General features: G+C 40.9%; 1 protein-coding gene across 1 annotated transcript in view; it reads right to left on the minus strand.

Moving 5' to 3' along the window:
* ush2a (Usher syndrome 2A (autosomal recessive, mild)) overlaps positions 1-27,497 on the minus strand; it is a 205,466-nt gene that overhangs the window by 61,153 nt on the left and 116,816 nt on the right. The window contains 14 exon segments of the mRNA XM_056372888.1: positions 266-605; positions 1,734-1,957; positions 11,955-12,176; positions 12,298-12,466; positions 14,310-14,538; positions 15,564-15,676; positions 15,768-15,970; positions 20,398-20,607; positions 20,882-21,045; positions 21,688-21,843; positions 23,382-23,716; positions 26,783-26,871; positions 27,030-27,196; positions 27,294-27,463. Of these exon segments, the coding sequence (XP_056228863.1) occupies positions 266-605; positions 1,734-1,957; positions 11,955-12,176; positions 12,298-12,466; positions 14,310-14,538; positions 15,564-15,676; positions 15,768-15,970; positions 20,398-20,607; positions 20,882-21,045; positions 21,688-21,843; positions 23,382-23,716; positions 26,783-26,871; positions 27,030-27,196; positions 27,294-27,463 (2,791 nt within the window).

Raw genomic sequence — 27,497 nt, forward strand, 5'->3', positions numbered from 1 at the left:
TGGGGATACAAAAATCCCTCAAAGGCACATTAAAAATTGTTTTAAAGGTAGATGATAAAACAGCTAAGAGGTGGTAAAACAGTGAGGGTCAGAACGGGGGGCTTATTACCAAAGACTCTTACAAAAGTGACATTCACTAGATGAATGAAAGTTCAAGAAAAAATTTAATTAAATTAGCTCAATTAGGCTAAATTATGGCCTGTTTTTCCACTGAATACACACCAACACACAAACACAGACACGCACACAGAAACACACCAATTACCTGTATATGTAAATCTGCTGGCATCTCCGCTGTACACTATTTCCTCATGTGACAAGCACAGGCTTCCCTCATATCGCAAGTTCTCAGTGTGTGTGTGAGGGTATATGTCTCCCATTTCGTATGTGTTATCACTTCTGTTTGTATCTGGAGACAGGCCTGTTGTAAGAGTTTCCTGTGTGGTGCTGATGTCATGTGAGTACATTGTGGAGGGTGTGTCAGTGTGTGTGTGCGCAGACAAGACCCATGTGCAGGCGGTTATAGATGGATCGAGGTCACAGGAGCCACAGTAAGCTGTAGATGCTGCAGCTACAGGACACATGGTACCCTGCAGACACTGGTGCTGGACAGAGGAAGGAGGGAGAGACAGAAAGAAGGAGAGAATAAAGAGGAGGAAAGGGGATGGGGTGGGAAGAGGGAGAGGTTAAATAGTATATGAGCAGTTACACAGCAAAGTCAGGGGAGTGGGACTCAAAAAGGGAGAAAAGTGAAACTATCAGCTCGAAAAACTTTACTTTCTTTAAATGAACAGTCTCTATGTAGTCTCACTGTACATATTAACTACCACAGAGTCTTACATGTTGTAAGCAAAAACTGTAGAAACCTGAATCTGTCTGTTTCTAACACACACCTTTACTTGCAGAATGTAACTATGTGCGTGATTGTGTGTATGTGCGCATGATCCTTAATGACATCATTAGAGCTAATGAGAGTTCCTACCCTTTGTCCCTGAGTGTGTGCGTGCCTCCATGTGTGTATGTGCATAAGCGTGTGCTTTTCTCATGCTGACTTAGAAACACACAAACACCACATGACCCCAGCTGATAAATGGAAGATGGCCCAGTCCCCAACTCCTGATGTGACAATGTGTGTGAGTTTTAGAGAGAGAAGAAGAAGAAAGAGAGAGAGAGAGAGAGAGAGAGAGAGAAAGAAAGAGAGAGAGAGAAAGTGAGAGTGAAAGAAAGAGAGAGAGAGAGAGAGAGAGAAAGAAATTCTGCCAATGTCCGTTAGACATGTAATTCCTGGGTCTTTTTTATGTAGTCCACTATCTATTTCTGAGGCATGGGAGTCACTTGTGAATTTTATTCCCATTTTTATTGGCACTTGATGTAAATTTCCTATTAATAGATGTTTTTCAATTGTAACTGACTAGGTCTCTTTGTACTTTTAGTAAATTTAGTTTTTGTTGTTTATATGTCACTTCTCCTCAGTAAAGAACTACAACTAATATACAGTACACTATGCAGGAAATACAGATACACAAGAAAGATAAAACAGTAACTAGAATGAGTAAAATACAGGCAAAACAACACCACAGACATTGGAAAGGTCAGCACTTTTAGTGGAAATTTCAACTGCAGCGAAGATATGATGGACCTACGGCACCACTGGAACACTATACAGCCTCATCCACTGAACATGACGGAAAAAAACACAGAGACAGAGATACAGACAAACACGTCTCACATACCTGCATTGACAAGCCAGGAGTGGGTCGATCAGCACACACGTGTCGTTGAGGGTTGTAGCCAATCCCACTGCAGCATTGTTCTTCCTGATGTATGACCTTTGACCCACAACACTGCAGTGTCACAGTGGCATTGCCAGCAGGGTGCATTGTGGGATACCCGTCTTTGCCCACACAACAAAGAGAGGTTGAAGAGTTTATATACTCTTGCCCACAGCAGACAAAACCTAAAGACAAGAAAAAATTATTGTTTTAGCTGCTTTTTCATTTTACTTTACTTTCACTTTACTGTAGCAGGAAATTAATTTGTACGGTACACCTTTCACTGTTGGCCATTCTATTGTTTTCCTCATGAACTCTACTTATCCTCTGCTGCTCTGCTTCTCCACACAGGGCATCTAATACGACTCATGCTTTTATTCTGCCTCTTTCTTTTTTTATCCTGTCCTCTTCTCATCATACCCTCTCCTCATTCCTCAGTTCCTTTCCATTCACCTCCTCCTCTTTTACACTTGTCCTCTCTCCACACTGTAAAAACATTCAGTCAACACTTGGCTGTGTTGTCTCTCCTCTCACTTCCCATACTCCCTGTTCCTGCTCTATTCGATCTCTATTTCCCCATCTGCGCAGATAGAGTATTTAAGCTGCTCTAAATATTAGTGTGCATTTACTCTTATCAACGCTTCTATACATCCTCCTCTCCTCTCCCTCCTCTGCTGCTCGCCTCTTTTCTTCTCCTGTATTCATCTCTCTATACAGTAGCAATATTCAGTCTATGCCGTCAGAAAAGTGCAGGGGAAGAGGAAGTGTGTTTTTCTGAGAGCTGCCATCTCTGACAGTGATAGGTGATGTCTGTCTGCCACCACTTCACCTTCACCAGCAAGGTGACATTTAAAATACATGATATCACCCCATTTCCGTGTAAAGGTTTTGCAAGTGTATATCAAATTTCAAGCATGTTTCTTCACTTTCTCCACTTCATATTTCAAATACAAATAACTTGAATCACTTGGAATGACAAATTAAAAACTGTTTTAGTGTCTGCAGATTTGAGGTTGAAAGATACTAGGTGGAGAAAATAATGTTGAACTAAGAAATAAGGTTGAACCGGTCTGGTTACTATGACGTCAGCATAGCTTAGTTGAGGGGCCAGTACTGTCATGCTTTGGCCTTGCAATGGATTAAGGCTATAATATTGTCCTGCTATAATACTGAGTCAGCAACCACATGCTGTGAGGACGTATTAGAAATATAAATGAGCATGGCACGGCACGGCTAAAATATCACAACTGTAATGATGGATGGAGGACAAATCATGTTTTAATGAGAAGTAATAGCTTCTCATTTTGAATCAGACTGAAAAACTGCTTGGGATTTTGTTTATTTTACAGCTAAAATAATCTAACTTTCATAAGGTATTTAGCTTATTTATCCTAACAGTTGATGACATGCTGATCTGTGGCACTATCTACCCCCAGCTGTGGTGCCCATTTTATTTGACAGCAGACATTACACTAAGTCATTGCTTTGTATCATGGCCTCAGCCTTTAATGGGGCTGCAGCTAGTTGAGGAGTGATAAATAACTTATTGTTTAACACCCTAATCAGCATTCACTCTTTGAGCACAGGAAATGCTGTTAATTTAAGCAATCATTTCACTTAAAGGCCAAAAGTGGAGAATGGTGCTGCAGTGCATTATATCCTCACTGTATCCATCACAGGCACCATGTGACAGGAAAATGCATGTGTATGTGTGTGTGATTGTGTGACATAAAGGCAGTCTGACGGCTAGTAACTCACTTAGCAGCGGCAGCTGTTGCAGAGCGGGGGCTTGGTGGCCAATTCCCCCAGCGCCTTACTTCAGCTTCAATGACGCGCAAATAAACAGCTCAACACTTTTCCAAAATAGCTTCTCTCCACTTATCCCTCGTCCTCTCGCCATCCTCACCTCTACTCCTCTCTTCCATCCGGACAAAAGGCCCTCCATAACTCACTTTTTACTCATTTACGTTTGCGTCTAGTCCCTGCATCTACTCTCTCAAGTCCAACTGTCTTTCTCCGTACCATCTCACATGGCTCTGTTCAAACACAGCATATCATGATTCTCTCTTTCTGACACAAGGAAATGACAACTTTATCACTTGTAACCTGAAGTTCAGGAGTTTTCCCTTCCTCCTTTCTTCCCTCTCTCTGATTCCTTTGAACAATTTTTTCAACCAATATCTCCCCACCTCTACAGCTGTCTGTCTTTGGCTACCTGTTTTTAGGTTACCCATGTTCTACCTTCTCTTACTGTCTCCTTTTCATTTCTCAGTTCCTACATGTATCTTCTGACCATGTATCTGCTTGTTCCTCTCTTGTCCTCTTCTCTCCTCATCATGTTTCTTCCTCATTTCCACCCCTCTGTCATCCTCTTTTCCTTCCGCTATAACTCTATCGCTCGCAACTCACTTCACAATGTACGTCTATGTCGTTTGTTTACTGTTCTGCAGCTAAACTTCACTATGTATTATCACACATTCAGCAGAAATCCAATCCCTGTCTTTGTGAGCGTTATCTGTGTATGGGTGTATGTGACATGATTGCACATTTGTGTTAACGTTTTGACACACACACCTCCTATTTTCTCTTCCTCTCTGTAAGCTGTGTGTGCTTGTGCAAGCGTATGCATGTGTGTGTATGCGTTGACAACATTTTTATCACACACCTCTTGTTTTCTCTCTTGCATCGCAGAATGCTTCAGCCCTAATCTTCAGATTTATGTTGGATTTGCATACATTCGTTAATAGCATCGGGAGCAGCTCGTCAACACAAGGTGCTTAGACAACGTGAATTATTATTAGGGTTTCAGTCATTCCACTTAATGATAAGTCAATATTTAGCCCTGCCAATGAACTACTGATAAAAATGTGTGTTGTGGATTAGGGTTATCCGAGCTCTCTAGGAGACCAAAACCCCTTCACAACTTTAAACAAACCAAACACTTTTAAATACCTGAATATATTACAAGGGGTTTGGCACAAAGTGCAGAGCAAGTGCGCACATACACAGTTTGTGTGTGCATGCATAACAGCACAAACACAACCACACTGAAGACTCTTCCACTGACACAGACTGGGGGCGCACATCTGCATGCTCACACAAAGCAAGGAGCATTTTAGCTAATGTCACTCTCTGTCTCACGCACACACACACACCTATACCATTTATCTTGCATTTCGTAGACTCTCTATTTAACTCTCATTTTTAATCTCTACTACTAATCGGGGTGCCCCGGTGGCTCACCTGGTGGAGTGCGAACCATTAAGGCTCAGTCCTACCCGCAGTGGCCGTGGGTTTGAATCCGACTTGCGGCCCTTTGCTGTATGTCATTCACTCTCCTGTTTCTCTCTATCACTCCAGCTGTCAATAAAGGCAAAAAATGCCCAAAAAAGAACTTTAAAAAACCCCCAAAACTCTACTACTAATATATTTTTGTTGTATGTGAGCTTTTGTTTATAGTCGTTTCTGATACAAATTTAATACCCAGTGACATCCTGCTCAGTATCTTGCTCCCAACTCATGAAAATTCCTATCAAACAACCAAATATGTTTGTTGCTATGTGTTAGTTAAAAACAGCTCTCATCAAAATATATACACGGTATCAGCCTCAAAAATCCATTGTTGGTTGGGCTGTAGTACACACACATACACACACACAACACACACTGTGTGTGTGACCAGTGTGTGCATGCATGCACTTTGTGCACTGAGGGGACGAGACTATATGCCATGTTGAGAGATGAAATCACAGTGGACTGACTTTCTCACAGAGTTCCCTTATGGACACACACACATGAGGATGTTGGGGCAGCAAGCACACACATAATCAAAGACACACACACATACAGACCTACTCTTTTCCCAGCTGACTGGTTGTCCTCTTGTCTTTCTGATGTCTATTTTTTTTTTATCTCAACAACATTACCAGCTGGGTGTGTGTGACATTGTGTGCATTTGTGTGTAAGTGCATCTTTGTAAGTATGTGTCTTGAGTGTTTGCTTGTGTGTGTTTCTCTCTCTCTCTCTCTCTCTCCCTCTCTCTCTCTCTGTGTCTGTGTGTGTGTGTGTGTGTGTGTGTGTGTGTGTCTGTGTGTGTGTGTGTCTGTGTGTGTGTGTGTGTGTGTGTGTGTGTCTGTGTGTGTCTGTGTGTGTGTGTGTATGCATGTGTGCGCAGAGCTTAGGTAAATGCTTTGGTGGCACTTATATTTTCACCGCTCTACAGGGATTCACTAAAGAGTGAGACACAGCAAGCAGCTGTTCATGTGTGTTTTAAGTGTCTGTGACAAACATGAGAGAGAAGGGCTGGGATGAAGAAAGAGAAAATGATAAAGAAATGAACAACTAAAAGAGTTAACAAGGTGATAAAACAATTATAAGAGATGTGTAAGTTTTGCTAAAATAAAGAACATAACATGTTGTATTATATAGTTTAGTATGTGCGCCAAAATAATCAAGAACAAAAATGTACGGCGTATGAAACAGATGATGATGGATAAGTAACCTTGTCTCCTCAATTACGGACACATAAACATTTGATCCATTATAGTGATATAAGCACTGCATGTTTTATAGCACACAGACTAGGAGACTCCAGAGCAGACACCTTCAACTCACAGGTAATCCCACATGTATTCAACTATCCAATCCTTACACACCCTGCCACAGACATTGCATCTGACAATACAATGACCTATGGCCCACCTCCTTCAGGTCATCCATCACTGTCAGCAATGAATCTTGGAGTTGGTGAGTTAGGGGTGGTGGCCAGCAGAAAGAGGTTCTCCAGCATCTCTATGACTATATAAATACTTCCAAGACCTCTGTATATCTCCAACAGAGAGACCCTTCTGCTTTTCCACGGTTTAGTGTCAGAACAAACAACTTTTAAGTTCAAGTGCAACTTTTAGCAGATGATGTGAGGCAACATATGACAGAAAAAGGGTCAGTGTTTGTTGATCTCAACAAACTGACAGTCCAAATCAAATAATTTATATATTTTTGTCATTGTCATTGTAGTTCGTCATTGTGAATGAAAGTGAATTGCAATCAATGCAACAATGGGCACCTCGGTCACAGAACCTTTACAGAGGGATGACATGCCCCTGTTACTTGAATAAAGTGTAATTAAAACCACTAGTCACTGTGGTGTATGTAGGTATGTAGCACAACTGAAATACTCCATACAGGAAATATTTGCAACTACACCCTGTAGTAATCTATGTGTGTGTGTCTGTGCTCGTGCATGTGAGCTCAATTTCCTCCCCTCTCTTATCTGGAAGTGGAACACACACACACGCACACGCATGCACGCACGCACGCACGCACTGCGCAGTCTGTCCTCATCTCTGTGTTCCTGACAGCCTCTGGTTTTATTCTTGCCAGTCATTAAAGTAAACCTAATAGAAAAGCCATCATCATAAATACATTAACAGAGAGAGAAATGTCTTCCTGTGTTCAAAGAGCACTCAATCTTCTAAAGCATCCAGACGCTGCTGTTTGGAATCCACTACTGTTGGCCATTTGCTTCCCATCATTGATGAGGGGCTTTTGGCAATGATAAACACACACACACGAGAAATACACACTCAGAAACTGTTCTGCTGAATCTTTGGGTAGAAACAATGAAAGGACTTGTGCAGGATGTGCATCTCCGCATAAAGAAATATTCAGATACATACACAGAAACAGATACAGAAAGTGGAGCATGCATGCATCAAGTTGAAGTAATAAACCATGCACACTTGCACACACTTATACACACAAACGCATCCACTCTCACAACTCCGCCAGGCTCGGAGTGAGCTAGCTTAACTACTGGGATAATTTCCCTCCAGCAAATGGTCACTGTGCCCTTGAAAAACATATTTGATTATTACTTTTTCCTCCCCCTCCTCTTTTTTTCTTTTAGCATCATCACAGCCATTTTCATCACGCGCTCTGATGATGGCACGGCAAGGCGCGTTAAGATAACACCCAGCACCGCCAGGCTTTTAACACTTAAACGGTGAAAAGGGATATTCAGATTTGTCCTTGAACGTTTGGATGGGGCCTGCTGGGCTGGGACAGAGGGAGGGAGTAAGGGAAGGAGTTAAAGAAATGCACACATTTTTAAGATTCACTCACTTCAAGAAAAAGTGAGGTGGGGAGGGCATTTATGGTAGCACCCACAGTGAGAGATGGGGTAGGTTGAAGGGCAGATGGAAGAGTTAAAGAACTGCACACTAGAAAGAAAAAGTGTGAAAGGGAAATGATTAGTGGAGCGCGCACAGTGAGGCAGGGGACTTAGGGAGAGTCAGGGAGCAACGGGAGGCCAAAGACACCACACACGTTCCTTTAAACACCATCTAATCTCACCTAAGACTTAGCTAAACATCTTACATACAACCTCAGAGAGAAAAGAAAAGAGGACCAAATGAAGAGCTTAAAAGTTGGTCTTGAACCTACAACACAGGAGGAAATGCTGCACAAAAACTGAGGCACTTTTGTCCAAAAGCAAACAGTATTTAATCTACTTGAAAGTGAAATGAAAGCTGTTTAAACAAACTGGCAGATTTGGAAGGGAGGGATTTAGCACAGAGACTTTGTGTTATTGTATAATAACTGTGGATGCTGAGGAAAGGATTACAGACCATCTCAATAATACCCCAAAGTCTAAAACTGGCCAGAGTAGAAGTTAGGTCGGCCATTACAGAAAGCATAACAAGTGTCACTTGACCAGGTAAGTTTGAACAAAGTCACATGTAGGAACCTATTTAGACTTCCTTCAAGTCTGTATAAACCACATAGCAAAAGCAGCAGGTCAGCAGCAGCTGCAGTCTCCCATCAGTGACAATCTGTTCAGCCACAGTGACACTGTGCACCTTGAAGCATTTTAACAGGGCTCACAACCAAATACACAATTAATGTAGGGTTTGTAAGCGGGGAAAAAAATAGACTTGAGGCCTTAAAAGAGGCTTTGTGTCTCAGTTATGTGACTGAAACCCAAGTGAGGTGCAAGCCATCGCGCAGTTGGTGTGCTGATTAAAATTCAAATCTGTTCTGTCAGATACACTTGAGACAGATGACTGAGTAGTGAGAAACCAGTTTCTGTAAATGAGGTAAAGGATTCAAGAAACCCGGTCAACACATCTAGATTTCTGCTGAAGAAGTGGCCTGCATGGCTGTCTTCTGCCACGGTTTTTTTTTATATTAGCACTGAGGGATTCCCAACTTGGAAATCACAAATACCATTTATAGCAGCTTTAAATCCAAAGTCACACAAACAGAAATGGTAAATAAGAGTGGCCTAGCTGAAGTAAGCTAAACAGTAGACTAGTCATAAAATTCCAGTTCACATTTGCACTGTAAACTCTCTCTCATTACAGAGCGACAATGACAACAAGTAATCACAAATATACCCAAAACTTAAAATATGCCAGAGTGCAGGTTGAGTAGGTGCATAAACTGGTGGTTGTATGGTGGACAACATTACACTTACACTATACGTATATACTATACAGAGAGAGAACAGTTTGTTAAACCCAACGAAATGAAATGAAGACAACACTGTCCACTAGCTCAGCTTTTTCTTTTTTTTGTTCTTTGTGTTTCTTTGGGACAGATTGGGCAAGATGACTTTTCTTACCCTGATTATATTTCACCTGGATGATTTTCAAATCAAACAGTCCAGCCTAGAGCTCATGTGTGTTATGTGTGAATGTGTGCTCTTGCAACTATGTGTTGCATATTTTTGGATGACTGTACACGTACATGCTGCTCAGTGTGTTTACACATGCATGTTTTCTTATGAGTGTGTGTGTTTGAGTATGATTGTTGTTGTGGACGTGTACGGTTGCTTGTGTGTATAACTACATGTGCACATGTGCATGCAAGCCAATACGTGTATCTGTTGCCAGACGGCTGTCTCCTGGCATTGCTGTTCCCCTGCAGTGTGTGTGTATGGTTGTTGACAGTGTGGACGGTAATGTGTGATAGATCGCACTTCAGGGACCCCATAATCACATCAGCCTAACCTAGTCTATCAGCTGGGCACAATGGGATACCCTTCACTCCTCCTTTAATCTGCTCCATCTAGCTCTTCACCACTCTTCTCTCCTGCTTTCTTTCACACTTACTTTCTTCCTCTTTCTCTGTTTTTTTCAGTTTCCTTTACCTGATAAATTTTTAAACCATTTTTAAATATCTTTGTTTCTTTGTTTCTCTACATCTCATCTTTCTTTCTTTCTAGCGTCGTCATTTTTATTTGATTCTATCTTTCAATTTATTTCTTTAGTGTTTGTAATAAAATTTTATTTTATTTGTATCTTTCTTGTATTTCTTTCACTCCTTACTTTTTGACTATGTATTCATTTTATATGCATCACTATTATTTACTTTAAATTGAATTCCATTTAATCTGTAGTCCTCTCTTATTTGAATTTTCATTGTTCATTTCATTGTTCATTACTTTTCTTTCTTTCTTTCTTTCTTTCTAAAATCTCATCATTAAAAACACAAAACCCTGGACATGGTGAGAGGGAGCAATGAGAACGAGTTGTGCCAAGGTTAAGTATCCTATCCTATAATAGGTGTTGCTGTGTGCATGTTGTGTGAGTGTCTTGAAACAGACGTGTGGGGTCGAGGTTGCAGAGCCGGCCCCAGGGCTCCCCGACAGCGCAGTGCACCCGGCAAATGGCCCTTAGCCTTGCTAGCGCCGCTAGCCCTACGATCCATCATACCATATGTTCTCAATGGGGAAGCTAACGCTAATGACTGATGAGTGGAAAGGAAGGGGGCATAAAAGGAGGGAGGGAGAGGAGTAGGATGGGGAGGAAGAAAAGATGGTAAGAGCAGGAAGCCAGATGAAGAGGCAGAGAAGGTGGGGAAAAAAGTTGAGGAAAAGTAACAAAGAAGATGACAAAGGAGAAGAGGAGATGGGAATTAAATAAAAGAAGGAGGTGGAGTGGAAGAGGAGCATATGCACTCCTTGGGAGGCCTCCATAAATGAAGGATGACCATGTAGCCTGCTCAGTTGGAAGAGAAAAGAGGATATAGTGGAGAAAAGGAGACAGATGAGATGAAACAAGTGACAATGGTATAGAGCAGAATAGTATTAAAAAAAATGTATCAGTATTCGAAGGTGAAAACTGTGAGAGAAAAAGTGAGTTATCAACAATGTCATAAAAATACACCTGGTTGAAAAAAAAAAAACAAGGCAGGGTAATAGTTTTTTTTTCATAATAAGGGAGAGGAAGAAATGATAACAGCCATGAAATCAAAAAATATTTGAAATAAAAGTATTATTCTTTTGTTAACTTGCTTTCTAGGAACTTTTTAGTGGGCATACATGCGTTTTTATGTGGGCAGGGATCTTGTGTGTGTGTCAGTGTGTTTGCGGGTAGGCTAATGGAGTACTATAGGCCTGCCCATATGGGGCCATTGTTTATGTGTGATGAATAGAGTCCACGTGTCTGTCTCTGGCACTCAACACTAAGCGAAACCCTGCCGAGGGAACCCTGTTGACTCCGTGCACGCATGTTCGTGTGTATGTGTGGGTGCATGTAATATGTCTATATGTTTGATAGAGAGTGTGTGTGTGCGTGTGTGAAGGAGAGAATGAGTGTGTATTTGTCCTGCTGTGTGCTTGGCAGTGCCCTCAATGGTGCCATCCCAAGTGTGTTTCATCATCATCTGCCATGACAAAGATGTCTAATGACACACTCACACAGACACACACACAGCCACACACACACACACACACACACACACACACACACACACACACACACACACACAGTCCCATCTGTGCCATGGTATCCGGGTGCTTTGGGACACTGCAGGAGAGGAGGAAAGGGAAACGACCCCACGTTCCTGCACCATGTGTCTAACTCAACCCTCCTTGCTTTACTCTCTTGTCCCGTCGTTTTCTATCTTTTCCATCACTTTCTCCTTTTCCCCCCTATAAACATGAAGACATTACCAAACTCTGACAAAATCCTTTTGGGCCAGAGTAACCAGTTTTCTGAACAAAAACCCGTTGGTTGATTCGACTTTACAGTAAAGGATTTTCTCTACACAAAAGCAGCTCTGTATCAAACAGGCTCAGCGGGCCATCAAACTTCCCCCCATGTGCTTTCAATGTTGAGCAAAAAACCCTATTGTAACAACAGTGGATGTTTATGTTTGTGTGTTTCCTTCACTAACCTGGGGTATATATATACACTTCCCCTCTCTCAGCATCACCGCAGCACACCAGTGTATCGTCTACAATCCAGCCTCCACAGCATTGGACCCCATAGCCATCACGAAGGCTCCCACTACAGCAGAGCTGGCCGCCTTTCATGGAGTAAGGAACCCCCCCACAGCAGCTGTCACCCAGCCCCACTGAGACCCGGCCCTGCGAGTGGTCAGGACAGCAGTATTCATCTACAAAGACAAGGACAGATGAAGGAAACACCTGAACAACATGGAAAAGGATAAACTCAAGTCAAGCAGAAAAGAGAAAATCCCATGTAAATATGAACACATGAAGCAATCTGAAACTCACTGGTTTTTACATGGACATAGTATCCTGCACAGCACTGGTGGTCAGGGAGAGCCGGGAGCAGTTTGCCGTTACAGCAAACCGGGTTGGACGAATTATTCAAATTCAGGTAACTGCTCTCGCAGCAATGATGATGTGGCTTCTTAGTGTACAATAGTCCACTGCAGCAAACCTAGTTAACATAGAGATACGCACAGATGAACACATATGAGAGAGTATTCACTTAACAAAATCCACATAAATGGACAGATAGTGAAATAAAACTACTTATGTGTGGGCTTTGAAAGTGACTCTGTACCAAACAGGATACAGGCAATGTTCTTATGTTGGCCCGCACTCACTAAAAAGTAAAAGTACTCAATATGTAGAATGGCCCACTTTACAATAATATATATTATTGTATTACAATTAATGCATTAATGCACAAAGTTCAAAGTTTAAGGTGGTGAAGACGATAACTGCTATACTACTGGGTAATTTAATCCATAGTAATACATCAAAATCTATTTAATTTATTTATATACTATATTTTGTATTAATAATCTAAATCTCCAAAGTTACTGTCAACTAAGTTTTAAATAAAAGCAGTGGAGTAGAAAGTACATTTGTCTCCAAATTGTAGTGGAGTAGAAGTATTAAGCATAAAAGGGAATTACTCACATAAAGTACAAGTGTGTTAAAACTGTACTAGTACAGTACTTGAGTAAATTTACTTCATGTTACTTAACTGTCTTTGGCTCCATCATGTAAAATATTTAACTTCATCACTTCTATAGTGGCTCAAATGGAAACAGTGGTATATTATTTGGTGTCTACATTCATAAACCCTTTTTTGATAATACTGATTTCTGTTCTAAATGTAGAAATGACATCTTATTAAATCTGTGTGTTTTGTACAGTTTCACAAATACAGTTTCTTTGAGACAGTATAGGACTCTGGTGAGCATCACAGTTTGAACACAAAACTCTGAACATATCATACTGTTTCATTCAAGACATGACAAATACTATTTCATTAACCTTCAAAGGAAGCAGTGTGTGTACTGAACACATCTCTTTTGTGTTGTAAACGTGTACATACATTATAATGGAGGATTCTGTGAGTCATGTTACTGATATACAGGGATTTTTTTCTAGGTTCATGAGTGTAGATTTGCATGTGCTCCATCTAAGCATCTCCACTTGCAAAACTTAAATAGGTGGGTATGTGTGTATTTATATGTGTGAACATACAATAAATGTTGTTTTTGTATGTGCCACTGGGTGCTGTGGGGGTAAATGTATGGCGGGTGGTTTCATTGTGCCAACTTGGCTGGCATTCAGTGACACAAGGATGGAAGTGAATATAGATGACAAGTTAATCTGTTTAGAGAAATGAATCACTCATAGGATGGCTATGCATCCCATATAAGTAGCATGCACTTAGAAGAGGAAATGTGGGTGTGTATTTGTCTAAGGGTCTCTATGTGTCTTTTCGTACTTGTGTGTGGGAGGTCTGGTGAGGACTAATATCCTTAGGGAGTACACAGCAATGCTGTTTTCTTATTCTCCACTTCAGATCAGCAGCCAAAGCAAAGACCCTGGACTGCTTTCTTGTTTTACACACTGTTGTTGTTGTACAGCAAAGGTTTTAATGATTACTCATGACAAGTTATTGTTAAAAGGGACTCTTGTATCCAGGTGAAAAGGTCGGAGGAAAGAGGATTATGACAGAGGAAAGATGAAAAAACAGCAGAGGAGAAGACAGGAAAAATACCCCCCCCCCAAAATGCATCATCCATAATCAATCAATATGTAATTTATTCCACATGTCAACAACACACCCTCATCATATGTTGCATATAAAAGTGTGTGTCGACTTTGTTAAAAAAAAAAGGAAGCAAGGCAAAAAACAAAAAATGCAGTCTTCTAGAACAATCAGTATGATATTGACCTGTGCATATCCTTCAACACAGGGCAGAAAGGAAGAATACAAGACAAATACAATAAGTACAAAATGTCAAGAACATAATCACCTGTATGTCAGGATTGAAGCAGGATGTCCCACACACACCATGGTTCACAGGACACTGCAGGTAGGAACATCTGAACCTTACACCACCTCCACCTTCTGACTCTTCCCCCACAGAGGATGTGACCCCTGTTGACCCACTGGCACACGACCTCAAGGTCCGTCTTAAAACCTCGTAACCCAGCATGATGCCACTGGGTCTGCCTGGAAGGGACCAGTCCAACCTCACCACCCTGTAAGAGAGAGAGTGAGACTCGCATTCATGCACACATACGCATTCATGCATGGTTAATGCTTGACAAAGTTGAGTTACAGTGTCAGGGTGTGTGTATCTTTATACACTTCACACTATTGATTTTCCTCTGTTTTATCTCTGACATCTTTGGCAGGGAAAGACCTGTGTAGTAACACACAGAGTTACAACTTCCACAGTCTCCTAGAGAGAAAATAAGCCACAAATCACCACTTCCTTTGCAACTGGAAGATTTGCAACGTTATGGCTTAGGTCAAACATGGGTAGAAGAGCATTTTAAATGTCATTAAATTTAACTAACTACAAACAAAATGTCAGTTTACCTTCATACTTTATTCATTTTGGAGGCTGTCAAAAAGCAACTTTGAGATAATCTGATTAAATTATACAGTCAGAAGACTTTACATAACCTTTATTAAATCAGGTAATCTCAATTATAGAATACAGTATTTTAGAGGATTAATGTATGCTAAACATTTTACATACTTTAAGTGGATTTCATATTAAAAAGTATTTCAATCTTGATAGACTTCTGAAGATGAATATATGCAACAATCATCGTGTCTTGGAGGGCTGTATGTTTTACAGAAGCAGGAATAAATACAGTTGAAGTTTTTGCCCACAGAATTGGATTTTTAAGTACAACTGACACTGTGTAATAAAAGAAAAATGTATAATGCAATAGCTTATTGATACACAGATTACTAATGCTGAGTAAAATAACATTTTTATACAGTCCTGTCAAATTGCTCCACAACTTGCTGTTGGTGCCAGCTGTATTGATTCTGTTGTGTCAAACCTGCAAACCAACCTCATGCGCTGCCGATAAACATTAACGATTACTGCACTCAAACCAAGGGCTGTAAAATTTCATGAACCTGGAACAATGGCAACTCTCAAAAAAATGGTTAAGACATATTGTCATTCAGAAAAAGAAGACATGTGAGATAATGCAGAAAGTGACAGAATCACTGAAAAAATACGTGCAGTACATGTCTGTATTACCTGGGACTGATCACTTGTGCATGTGGCGTGCCCAGGTCAGCAGGTAGATCCTCCACGGTAGTTGTCTGAGTAACATTACTTCTCACACATGCATACACAGTACACACCTCCACCTGAAATTCACACACAAACACAGCAGACAAAAACATAATTCACATGTTTGCTTGTCTGTGTCTGGGTATGTATGTTTCTTTGCATGCGTACCTGTACGTTGTAGACAGTGAAAGGCAGTAGGTCCCGCAGCAGGAGGGACCCAGAGCTGTTGTCTACACTGCCATGGAGACGGTCATTAACGTAGATGTAGTAACCAGTAATTGCTCCATTGGGCTGTAGAGGAGGGAACCAGAGCACACGCACCGTGTTGCTATCTACTGGAACCACCTCTGCGGCGGACATCCCGTCTGGCTCTGAGGATGGCACATGTGAGTACAGAAACCCAGAATTGTTTAATTCTTAAAGAACAAAACGTTTTACAGCTTGAAGACTGGAGACATGGCCATTTTCAAACATACATGTGATGAAACCAGTGTTCTCAACCTCACATGTAAGCTTTTACATAATGGACTACCTCGACTGTTACTGTGCAGTAACGTAAGAACAAAGCTACAAAAGATGGTATTTGTGCTATGACTTTTTGAAGCAAATTTTACGCCATGATAACTTCTTGTACAGAGCTTCCATTTTTTTTTTTTTTTTTTTACACAGAAGCCACATCACTAACACATTTTTTAAATGCCCCTAAACAGTGCTGCATTAGTGATCATTAGACCAGACTTGTGAAAAAAAGGGAAACTATGTGTTTGGACTATGAGATCCCCAGTATATACAGTCCCTGACAAAAGTCTTGTCACTTATCCATTTTGTAGAAACAACAGCTTATAACCTGACTTTTAATTAATCCATTGGTTTTAGAAATGGCTCATATGAAAGCTAAAACCCTCCCAAATTATGTTTAATATACTAAAATAAATTTGCTTCACTGAAGAAAGATTGATCATTTAATGAACACAGAAAGGCCAGATTTTGGCAAGACAAAAGTTTTGTCGCCTACAGAGAGTAATGTGAAAATTGAACAAATAATTTACTTCAAATACAAAATATGTTGCATAACATCAGTGAATTAAGTAGTGGTGCTGTGAGATCCATATTTAATATCTTGTATGACTTCCATGAGCTTGAAGGACTGCATCCATATGGTTGAACAATGATTCATACAATTTATTGATGAAGTCATCAGGAATAGCAAAGAAAGCAGTCTTACATGCCTCCAAGAGTTCATCAAGATTCTTTGGTTTCGTCTTCCATGCTTCCTCTTTCATTTTACCCCAGACATGCTCAATGATGTTCATGTCTGGTGACCGGGCTGGAAAGTCCTGGAGCACCTTGATCTTCTTCACCTTGAGGAACTTTGATGTAGAGATGGAAGTATGCGATGGAGCACCATCCTGCTGCAAAATTTGACCCCTTTTATGGTTGGGAATGTAAGAGGTAGCTAATACTTCTTGATATTTTAGGCTATTGATATTGCCTTCCACCCTGCAAATCTCTCGCACACCCCCATACTGGGTGTAACCCCAGACCATGATTTTTCCGCCACCAAACTTAACTGTTTTCTGGGTGAATCTGGGATCCATGCGGGCTCCAGTAGGTCTCCTGCAATATTTGCAGTGGCTGTGATGTAATTCAACTGAAGATTCATCTGAGAAATCCACCTTCTGCGACTTTTCCAGCATCCATCCTTTTAGCAGGCTGTGGGCCTTGGCAAATGCCACACGTTTTTTTAATTGCCTTTTGTTTAGTGCTGGTTTCTGGGCACTGATTCGACCATGGAGGCCATTTCGAGACAGAATTCTACAAACTGTCCTGGTTGACACGGGGACTTGAGGTGACCAGGCCTGGTGGAGCTCTGCTGCAGTGGAAAAGGGGCTGGCCTTGGATTTTCGACCCAACAAACGGTCCTCCCGAGCAGTTTTCTTGCGGGGTCTGCCTGACCTGGGCTTGTCAAAAACATCTCCAGTCTCTTCAAATCTTTTTCTTATTCTTTGTGCTTGATGCTGAGACACATTGAAGGTGTCAGCCACCTCAGCAGTGGATCTGGTCTTCAGCCTCTTGATAATCAACGCTTTGGTCTCAGGGTGAATCTTAGGCATGTTGTCAGAGGTCAAGTTTCAGTTGATGTGATGGTCTGGTGTGCTGGGTTTCTTTTTATACACACCCACTAATTGATTGATCAATTATTGATCACAGGTGAGGCTGTAATCTAGGATTGGGTGCATCATATGACAAGGTGGCAAGACTTTTGTCTTTGCAAAAACTGACTCAGTGGGCTTTACCAAACTGTGAACGTTAGAATGCTTTTCAGCAGTTTCGTTTGGCACCAAAACATTATTTCAAAAGTTGTTGGAATTGAAATTAGCCATTTCTTGTAAAAAAAAATTGATTACAAATATATTTGAGGGGCACTTAAGGTCAACTTGTACCCAAGCGACAAGACTTTTGTCAGGGATTGTAGAGGTGACATTTTACAACAGACAAGTATCATTCTCAACCTGGGCATATTTTGTGAATATCATGCAAACTTCTTTCAAAGTTTTCTATTTTCACACAATGACAGGAGACACAGCCCAACAAACATTTCAGACGTCACACTTCAACACTTTTAACAATCCCTCGTTCAAGAAGTGGTAGGCAGATGGCCGCCCTCTCTCTAATCAATATTATAAAGAGTACAGTTCAGTTCGGCTCAATATGAAAAGTGCCTTGAGGTAACTTCTGTTGTGATTTGACGCTATATAAATAAAAACTGACTTGACTTAGCTTCTCTTAGCTGAGTGCATTGTCAATTGATAGTTTCTGTACAATCACCTCACTCTTTTTCTTGATCTCCTAGTTAACTTTGAATCTTTCTTTGAGCACGTCTCTCCCCTTTCTGAGTTGTGTTATCATATTCTTTCTCTCTCTTTCACTGTCCCTTCGATCTAATTCCTTTAGTTTCTTTACTTCACTCTTCCAAGAAATTCTCCGTCAGCACATCCACAGAGGATACTACACCAAAACTCCTATGGTGATTAATATAGTATGGTAACCTATAGGAAATAAGTTATGGATACAGAGGCAAAATGAAAGGGTGAATTACAGAGAAGGACACTGGAAAATCTGACGAATAGAGGAGAAGCAAGAGATAATCTGTGAGGGGAAATATAGCGACAGGGAATAAAATAAATTAAATGCCAAAGAAAAGGATAAAGATCAGAGAGTGTTCTTAATTTATCTGTATAATGTTTTTTTCTTCAAATGATAATGGATATAAAGCTGTAAGTAGAAAATTGAGAAAGAAAACCAAACACAGAGTTAGTGAATATGAGAGACGGTGCGTGAGACAGGTAATCATACCGACTCCATCTATTATTCTAAGTGAAAATGCACTCAGCTAAGAGAAGTTAACCCAATTCATTTGCTGCCAATGCACTTACCTAAACCCAACCTACTGCTCTACATTTCATTTACTGCAAGATGGCATTATCAACGCAATACTGCACACTGAGCCTCTTTCACTCATACACACATGGACATACACACACATTTTTCTTGCCAATTAGTCCTGATGTTAGCATTGCCCTATAGATTGCAGACCATGTTAGGATGGTTGGTAGGGTTGAGCTGCATTAGTTAAAATATATTTGGCCTTGGTGTGTGTGTGTGCATTTGTGTGTGTGTGTGCACTCTTATGGCTGTAAAATAATGAAATTACCTCCAGAGCCCTCTCAGTTAAACGAGCCGTGCTTTGCCTTTAGCACCTAATGATTTTCTAATGTTTTTAATGCACTTTTTATTATACTGCTCAGATTAGAGAGAAAGAGAGTCCTCTGACATATGATTATACTGAGACAGAGAAAAAAACGGACAGAGAGATGGTCAGAGAGAGGGATTGAGAGGGAAATGAAGACAGAAAGAAAACAACAGACACAGTAAGCAGCCTCTGACATATGATTACACAAAGTGATTTGAAAGATAACCCTTAAATGCTGAGAGACTGCACTGAGAGTTGAAGAGGAAATGGAAAGAAAAGTCCTGATGACAGTTGGATAGCCTGTGCAATTCATAACTAAAGATAGTAAAAGCTGACCCTGATTGAAAAAGAAATACCAGTAGATCCAAGAACTGACATACTTTACTGATATTCCACTTAATATACTCTTTCAAAGCTCCAGGTTTTACATTCTAATAAAAAGATCCAGTTATTAATTTAAAAAATATTAACAGATTATGCAGAGACAGCTAAAGCTGAGAATAGACGAGGCTCTGTTAAAGATGCAATTCATAACAATGTTGTTGCCTATTTTCCATTTGAACATCAAGGACAGATATCATTTTTTCTTATTTTATTTTTTCCAAAGCCCAGGTGATGTTCTGTAACAGTATTGTAAAGTACAGTAATTATATGTCTCCAAAAGACATGGGAAGAGTCATGTTTGCCGTCTTCTTTGACAGGTAGAACACATCTTGTGTGTGTGGCTGTGTGTGCAGTTTGTGTGTGTTTGTGTGTGGTGCCAACAAGCATTTTACAACACCTTAAATCTGCCTCACACACACACTTTGTATTGATTTCATGCCTCACTACATGATGTGTTTAACATCTCCTGTGAAGCACAGAGACACAGAGAAATGCACATTAACACAGACCCCTCTCTTGGATGTATTGAATTTATGCACTGTACATGAAACACTGATATGGACACATGCACAACCACACACTCACATAAATATGAAGTAAGGATGCAAACCAGTTTCTAAAAACAGCAGTTGGCCAAAAATTACGAAAATGCACACATACCTCCATCCTCTGTGGTGACGTTAACTATTGCCTTAGTTGTATTATGTGCTCCGTTGAACACCTGTAATGACACTAGATATGTGGTACTGGGCCAAAGGTCACATATCACTGTGGAGTTGATCTCAGGGGGTAAAGTCAAGATTTGACTTGACTGACGAGACTCTACTGTGAGAAAGTAAGATTCCACTTCTCCCTGCAGGTCTTGCAAAGCTGAGAAAGGACGATGGAGGGAGAGAAGTGAGGGAGTAGTCAAAATAAGAACATAATTTTGAGTCTCTATTTTTGCTTTTGGATAATTGTCAAGTGACAGAATAATCTCCACAGAATATCATGTCATGAAAATGCTTGTGTGTGCATCTAATGTGTGTGTATTTATTCTTCTGTCCTTGTGAAAAACAAGAGTTTCAAACCTTTCTGGACAAAGACCTTTGCTGGGCAAAGTGTGTGTTTGGGTGTGTGTGTTTAAGACAGAGGGTAATCTTACAGGGTTGTGTCCAGTTGACCTGCACTGCAGTGTGATTGATAGCGTGGGCAGACAGAGATGGAGAGTGGAGGGGAACCCCCGCCATGGTCACCGAAGTAACAATCTCTCCTGAGGAGTAGCCCACATCATTATGGACCACTAACTGGTACTCATATCGAGTAAATCTGTTGACAGACAATATTTGTGTTAGAAAAAATAAATGCTACTGTAGACGAACTCCTGGTGCAAGTAGTGCCTGAAACTGTAAATCCCCATTGATCGAATTAAGAAATAACAGAAATGATAGTGTTGCTCTGTAAGTGGGATAAAGAAGATTGTAATTTCAGTAATGTCTGTCTTTGTGTATTTATTCACTCCAAAGTTGCTCAACATTTCTTTTTCTTTGCAGTTAGTTCGGCTAATATAACAGATCTATTAAAATCTATTACACAAACACCAATAACTTCTTCATGAACTTCTTTCTTGGACATCGATCAAAAACCCAAGCGAAGAGAAAAGTGCTGACACGTTCAAATGTTTGTTGGTTTACTTCTTGAATAAAGCACAGTAGAGACACAAACCCGAAAAGAGTATACCCAGAGCCGTTTAGCAAGCATAGAGAGGAAAAAAAATCAGCTTCCACCAAGTGCCAAACTGAGATTAGGGGACGCTGTGTGAAAAACAATTTAATTCTTTGGGATATTTGCTTAATGTATCTTTGAGCGGTATTAAAAGATCGGCATCAGCGGCAGCTCGCCGATCAGCTCTGCACACACGGTTTGCTGCGGCGCCGGCGTTTGCTCTAGAGCTCATTTCAGTAATCTCACCTGCTTAGGCCTTTATCTTGGTAGAACAATTTGGTGCCGGAGTAAACATGGAGCCAGCGATGGAGATCTTCAGAGGGGGGAGGGGATGTGGCTGTTACTGTGCGGACCGTGGCGATGGCCAGGGGCTGGTGGGTTTTACGTCTGAGCAACTTGTATCTGAAGGGGGATTTTGAATAAAAGAAAACACACACACGGTAGGATGTTTAGGAATGCATTAACACACAACACATGTACCCAAATGCGCAAAGATGAGCGCACAGTACCCTCATGGAAATATACACATGCCTGCATAAGGGAACACACACACACACACACACACACACACACACACACACACACACACACAATTTTTCAACTGACTCGTCTCCTTATCACTCATTTCCTCCTCTTCTGCTGTTTTTCATCATCTCTATTCTTTTGCGCTCACTGTATCTCACCCCTCCCTCCCTACGCCCCTCCCTCTGTTGTTTTTTTCTGCAGGGTTTGTGTTTTCCTCTCCCCACAGTGATGCTAATTTTTGCTGTAATCAGAAGAGAAGGGCTTAATGCCGCCTTTTAACCAACCCACTTAGACAAACACACAGAGCTGAGCAGAGCAGAACAGAGAGACGGGCTCATGCATTTTAATCGTCTGCCAGGAAAATGGACCTTTATTTTAGGCCTAATCGCCGACAGAGTAGAACAGGACAGAACAAACGGACCGGAATGTGCATTAGGACTGAGAAAACACTGATTAAAAAATGCACAACACTTAGCTCATTACCAGGACACTCATGTTAGCAGCTTGTTAACGTGTTCCTGTCTGCTCGTTTTCGTAAGGTTTTCAGCTGCAATTGAACATCTCCAGGACGTGTCTCTCAATAACAACATGCTTTACATTTCAGTCTTGGCTGTCTGGTTTCTAACTCTAGGCTGTAGCCAATTAATGAAAACAGAATTGACTTAGATTATGTAAACTTATGATGGTTACACAGATTGGGTCTTCATAATTAGTATTGGATTTTGGATGTGTATCTGCTTGACCTGAACTATTATAAAATAATAATCTCCCTTTTCTTTCTCTTGGTTAAATTCCTTCAACCTTTGTCTCAATGCGTTTTGAAAGCAGCTGATCCATAGCACAGGTACATCTAATCTTCATACTATATACATTTTGTGGTGAGATTTGTGTTATAATTGGCGTATATTCTGAATGATAAATTTTTCCACTTGAAAAATATGCAATTTATCGTTCCTCATCTGCCAATTTGTACTTTCTTTACTTCTCCAGAGTACACACAACTTCAGACAGCCAGGCCAGGGTAAAATTATTTTCCTCGATAATTATTGACATAGGTGTTAAATTTAATGCAACAAACAGAATTCTGTCAAAATGTTGTGTTCTACATAGTAAAACAAATTTCACTAGGCTAGTAAATGTAATGCAGTTACTGAATCAATGGTAGTGTGTTACCACCACTGCGTCACTGAGAACAATAATGTGATTAGAGTAATGCAACATGTTACTCCCAACACTGACTGGCATTTGTACTAGTGTTATTATTGGTATCAACCAAGTTGATTCCAGTTTTGATTAGAAAGAGAAAACAAGGGAATTTGTCTGTGATGGCGCATCTTTGCAAATCAGTATATTGCGAATCGTCAACTAAGAGGGAGCAGCAGTGTGTATTGGCTTCTGTGCAATGTCAATGTTACCTGATGTTAGGTCCATTGGGCCTGCTTGGTGGTTGCCAGGAAATGGCCAGGAAAGACTCACTGACTGCCACAACTGACAGTGGTGCAAGGCCTTGAGGGCTTGTGGGTAATGTGGTAGCTGGAGTAGGCAGGCTTTCTGTACATCCTCCGACTTGTCCACCACCCTTAGAACATGCCAACACAGTAACACTGTAGTTTGTGTATGGAATAAGGTCTGCTATTTTGATGTTGAGCTCAGATGCGTTGCCACTGTTATGGAAGATTCGGGGTTCTGGGAGGCGGATCTCATAGCCATGGATTTCTCCATTAGGAATAAGTGGAGGAGTCCATGTGACCTGAAACATAAGTGTGTTAGATTTAAGTTCTGGGTTGTTCATTTGAAATACAGTATTCAGATAAATCTGTGTAGTACAGAGAAAACTAAAGGCTTAGTTCACATATTCCTTTCTTACTGTCCTATCATCATTCAAGAAAAGTCATCTCATTGGGCATTCTAAATGTTCTCGGCATACTGAGGACGGCAAAAAGCTTTTACATGGATGAACTACAGGAAGTGATGGCATAATGCATGTGTGTATGTGCACGGTTTGCAGTGTGTCCACATGCAAACACATATCTAAATCAGAGTGTGAATGCATGTGTGGTCAGGTTTGAGTGCTATCAGTGCGATCACACAGGTAGTATCTGTGTGTGTCACCCGTATATGTGCACGTACAGCATTAGGATGGTCACTGTGTTTGTGTGTGTGTGTGTGTGTGTGTGTGTGTGTGTGTGTTTTGTGTGTGTGTGTTCAATTCTCTTGTGGGGAAAGATAACCTGACTTTGACTTGAGCAGAAGATTCCTTTCATCACATTTAAAAGAGGGTACACACAAACACACACAGAAACACGCGCACGTGCACAAACACCATGCTAAAATAATGAAAGCGGCTGGTAATGGAATTGCTGCATGCAAAAACAAAAGCTTGCTGTCGTTGAGCACTGCATCTGATTTGGAAACAGTTCAGTCTGTCAGCATTTCAGAGTGAGGATGAGGGTAACTGGCACACGCACAAATAGTAATACACACACACATACTCACACACATACTTACAAACACATACACACACACCTATACATATTTGAATTACAGACATCTATAAAATAAATGTTTTGTTATACATACACATACAAACACACGCCTATATCTGGTGTATGTAAATTCAAAAACTACATGTGTGCGCGTGCAAACACACACACACACACACACACACACACACAACACACACACACACACACACACACCTGTGTCTCTGACTGTACGCTCTAACACACTTATGGATTCAAACTGTCATGTACATTAACCGATCTGTTAAGAGCTTGTTGAGAGTTTAGGTGATTAAGTGGTCAGTGTTGATGAGAGTATTATGAATGAACGTCAAGACTAATTATTTCTTATGCAACCTTGATATTCATTTAACAAGTGACACTGAGAGATAATACAGGAGAGACACACACACACACACACACACACACACACACACACACACACACACACACACACACACACACACAGAGGCAGGGTCATGTTGAGTTAGGTAGCTCATTTCCCAAAGTGCGTGTTGGGTGTGCTTTGTGGTGGAAGTCATTTACAGATTGAATAGCCTGATGTAATCTGGAGATGGTGAAGACAGCGGAGACCCTGAGCTGACACGGAGCACTGGGTCTAAGGCCAGTACAGTATGTGTGTGTGTATTTGTATATGTGTTTATGTGTATATGAGTGAGAGAGAGAGAGAGACGGATGATAAAGTTGAGAGTGAAAGAGAATAGGTGTGTGTGTAAGGATGTGGTTTTTGTGTGTGTGTCTTTGAGCATCTATGCTACTATACTGACAGAAAACTCCAAGGTACTAAGAGAATGCCAACCACTATAGCTGACAATACAAGTGTAAAATATTCTTGTTCATGCATTGACATGATTGCTCGCATATGGAGGAGATTTATATTGTCAGAATTTGGAATTAAGTCTCAAATCTTTCAGTTTTCTCTGATTTGTAGTTAAAAATGAAAATTATCTATGGTGGATAACACAGATCCTGACAAGCTCAAATCACAATAATGGTTTGATTCTTGATGGTTGGTTTATTGACAAGCCTTCAGCATTACTAACTAAATACCATGAAATCCACAACTATCTTGGCAAAAATCTATGGTTCCGGGACGAGAAATAATCACTTCTAGGTTAGACTGAAGCAGAATTCACACACACAAAAAAAAACTGAACCGAAGGCATTTAGCCAGATCTATCATTCACATCTGCAAATGTTGCCTTATTTAACCTTAAGTTTTTTGTACACAACCCCTCGGCAAACTTCTGATGTAAAATGTGTGTATACCCCAAAAAATCTATTTTGTGTCTGTGATGTCATTTTGCTTTACTGCATCACTCTCTTTTTACCATATCAGTCCGCTAGATGCCATGCCACTACTTAAAGAACAACAAAACTCTCAAAAGCTAATGGAAAAGAAAATATAAACAGGGTAATAGTAAGAGAGAATGAGCGAGTGAATAATTCAATGAGGAAGGAGTGATATATGCAACGAAGGAGAGAAAAGAAAAAGAAACCATTTAGAGACTGAATGGCGATACTCAAAATCCTCTCTGTGTTGTCAAGGTCAATTGGTAACCAGGAAGCGGCCTGCCTATCTGTCCAATTAGCAACAACCAGGAAGGAAAACTTTCCTTCTCGGACCTGTGACCCCTAAAGCTGTGCTGCCGCAGAGATGACAGGGGCGGATCTGAAATGATGACAGGCATTAGCATTTTTCTGCAGTTAGCATTAGTGCAGGGCTGTGAGTGCATGCGTGTGTGTGTGTGTGTGTGTGTGTGTGTGCGTGCGTCTCTGTATGTGCTTGCATACAATATTGTTTCAGGGGCTTTCACTGATAGGTCTTGATGTGGGATTAGCCAGTGCTGCAATTTAACTCTGGCCCCTCCTTCAAAATGGCCGACAGGAAGGAAGCTGCCTCAGACAGGGTCACAGCCCCACCCATTTTCTGAAGGGGACCTTGAGTTGAATGTTTTTCTTTCTCATTAAATCCCAAAAGGGAAAGACAGAAGAATCAGTGTGACATTGCTTTGTCTTTTCTACTCCACACTTCTGTCTAACCCGGAGTGACTGAGGATATTCTCATTGTATTATATGTTTTGTATATTTTGTCTGATTAAAGAAACTTAAACACTTTATAAAGTCTACACACTCATTCTGAGATTCTGAGACCTTTAAATGAAATAGGAAATATTGTAATTCATTAGCAGCAGGACTGGCTTAGATTATATTAGCTCTACCAAACCAAACCGATGGGTTTTTAGTAAACTTCTTAGTTTTTTAGTTTTAAAAAATCAGCTAGACACCCTTACTTGAAATGAATCCGGCCCCAATACCGTCACCCTCGGTGGATTGAGACCAGCTGGCCGAGAAGGTCTGGTGGTGATACTGACCCAGGGTCCTGCAAGAATGTAACAATCATTGTTAAAGATCCTAGTGTGAAAAACACGGGGTGGAAGAATTCACCTTTATGTTTATCACAAAGTTGGGAATTACCATTACACATATCTTGGTCGGATGAAGAATTTAATTTCAGGTCATAATTCATTATGGTCTTACCTGCGGTGTTGCCAGCCTGGTTATGGAGAACAAGTCGATACTGGTAGCTAGTCCAGGGACTGAGAGCTGATGAAGAGTCCAGAAAGGAAAGAGGTGGAGAATCTGGTGGGAGATGGCCCACTGTGGAGACTTGTTTGGTCCCAGCAACTCTACGCTCAATCAGCCACCTACCCTCAGTACAAGATACAGTAGAAATCAAAAAAGATAATTACATACAAATATGAGAGTCACACATGGATTGATTTGCATGCAGTCATCACTCACCGATCTAGTGGTCCATTGCTCAACACTGGTGCACCCCAGGACAAGAGAACAGAGGTGGGTGTGTCGGAGTAAAGGTGAGGTGCTGGAACCCCTTCAGGCGGAGCGGGGAGGGTACGAAACAGTTGAGACATCCCAGACATTGAACAACCCACACTGGTGCACACTTCCACCTAGATATTGGAGAACAATTTTGTAACACCACAA

Source organism: Seriola aureovittata, chromosome 1, assembly GCF_021018895.1.
Source record: "Seriola aureovittata isolate HTS-2021-v1 ecotype China chromosome 1, ASM2101889v1, whole genome shotgun sequence".
NCBI lineage: Eukaryota > Metazoa > Chordata > Actinopteri > Carangiformes > Carangidae > Seriola > Seriola aureovittata.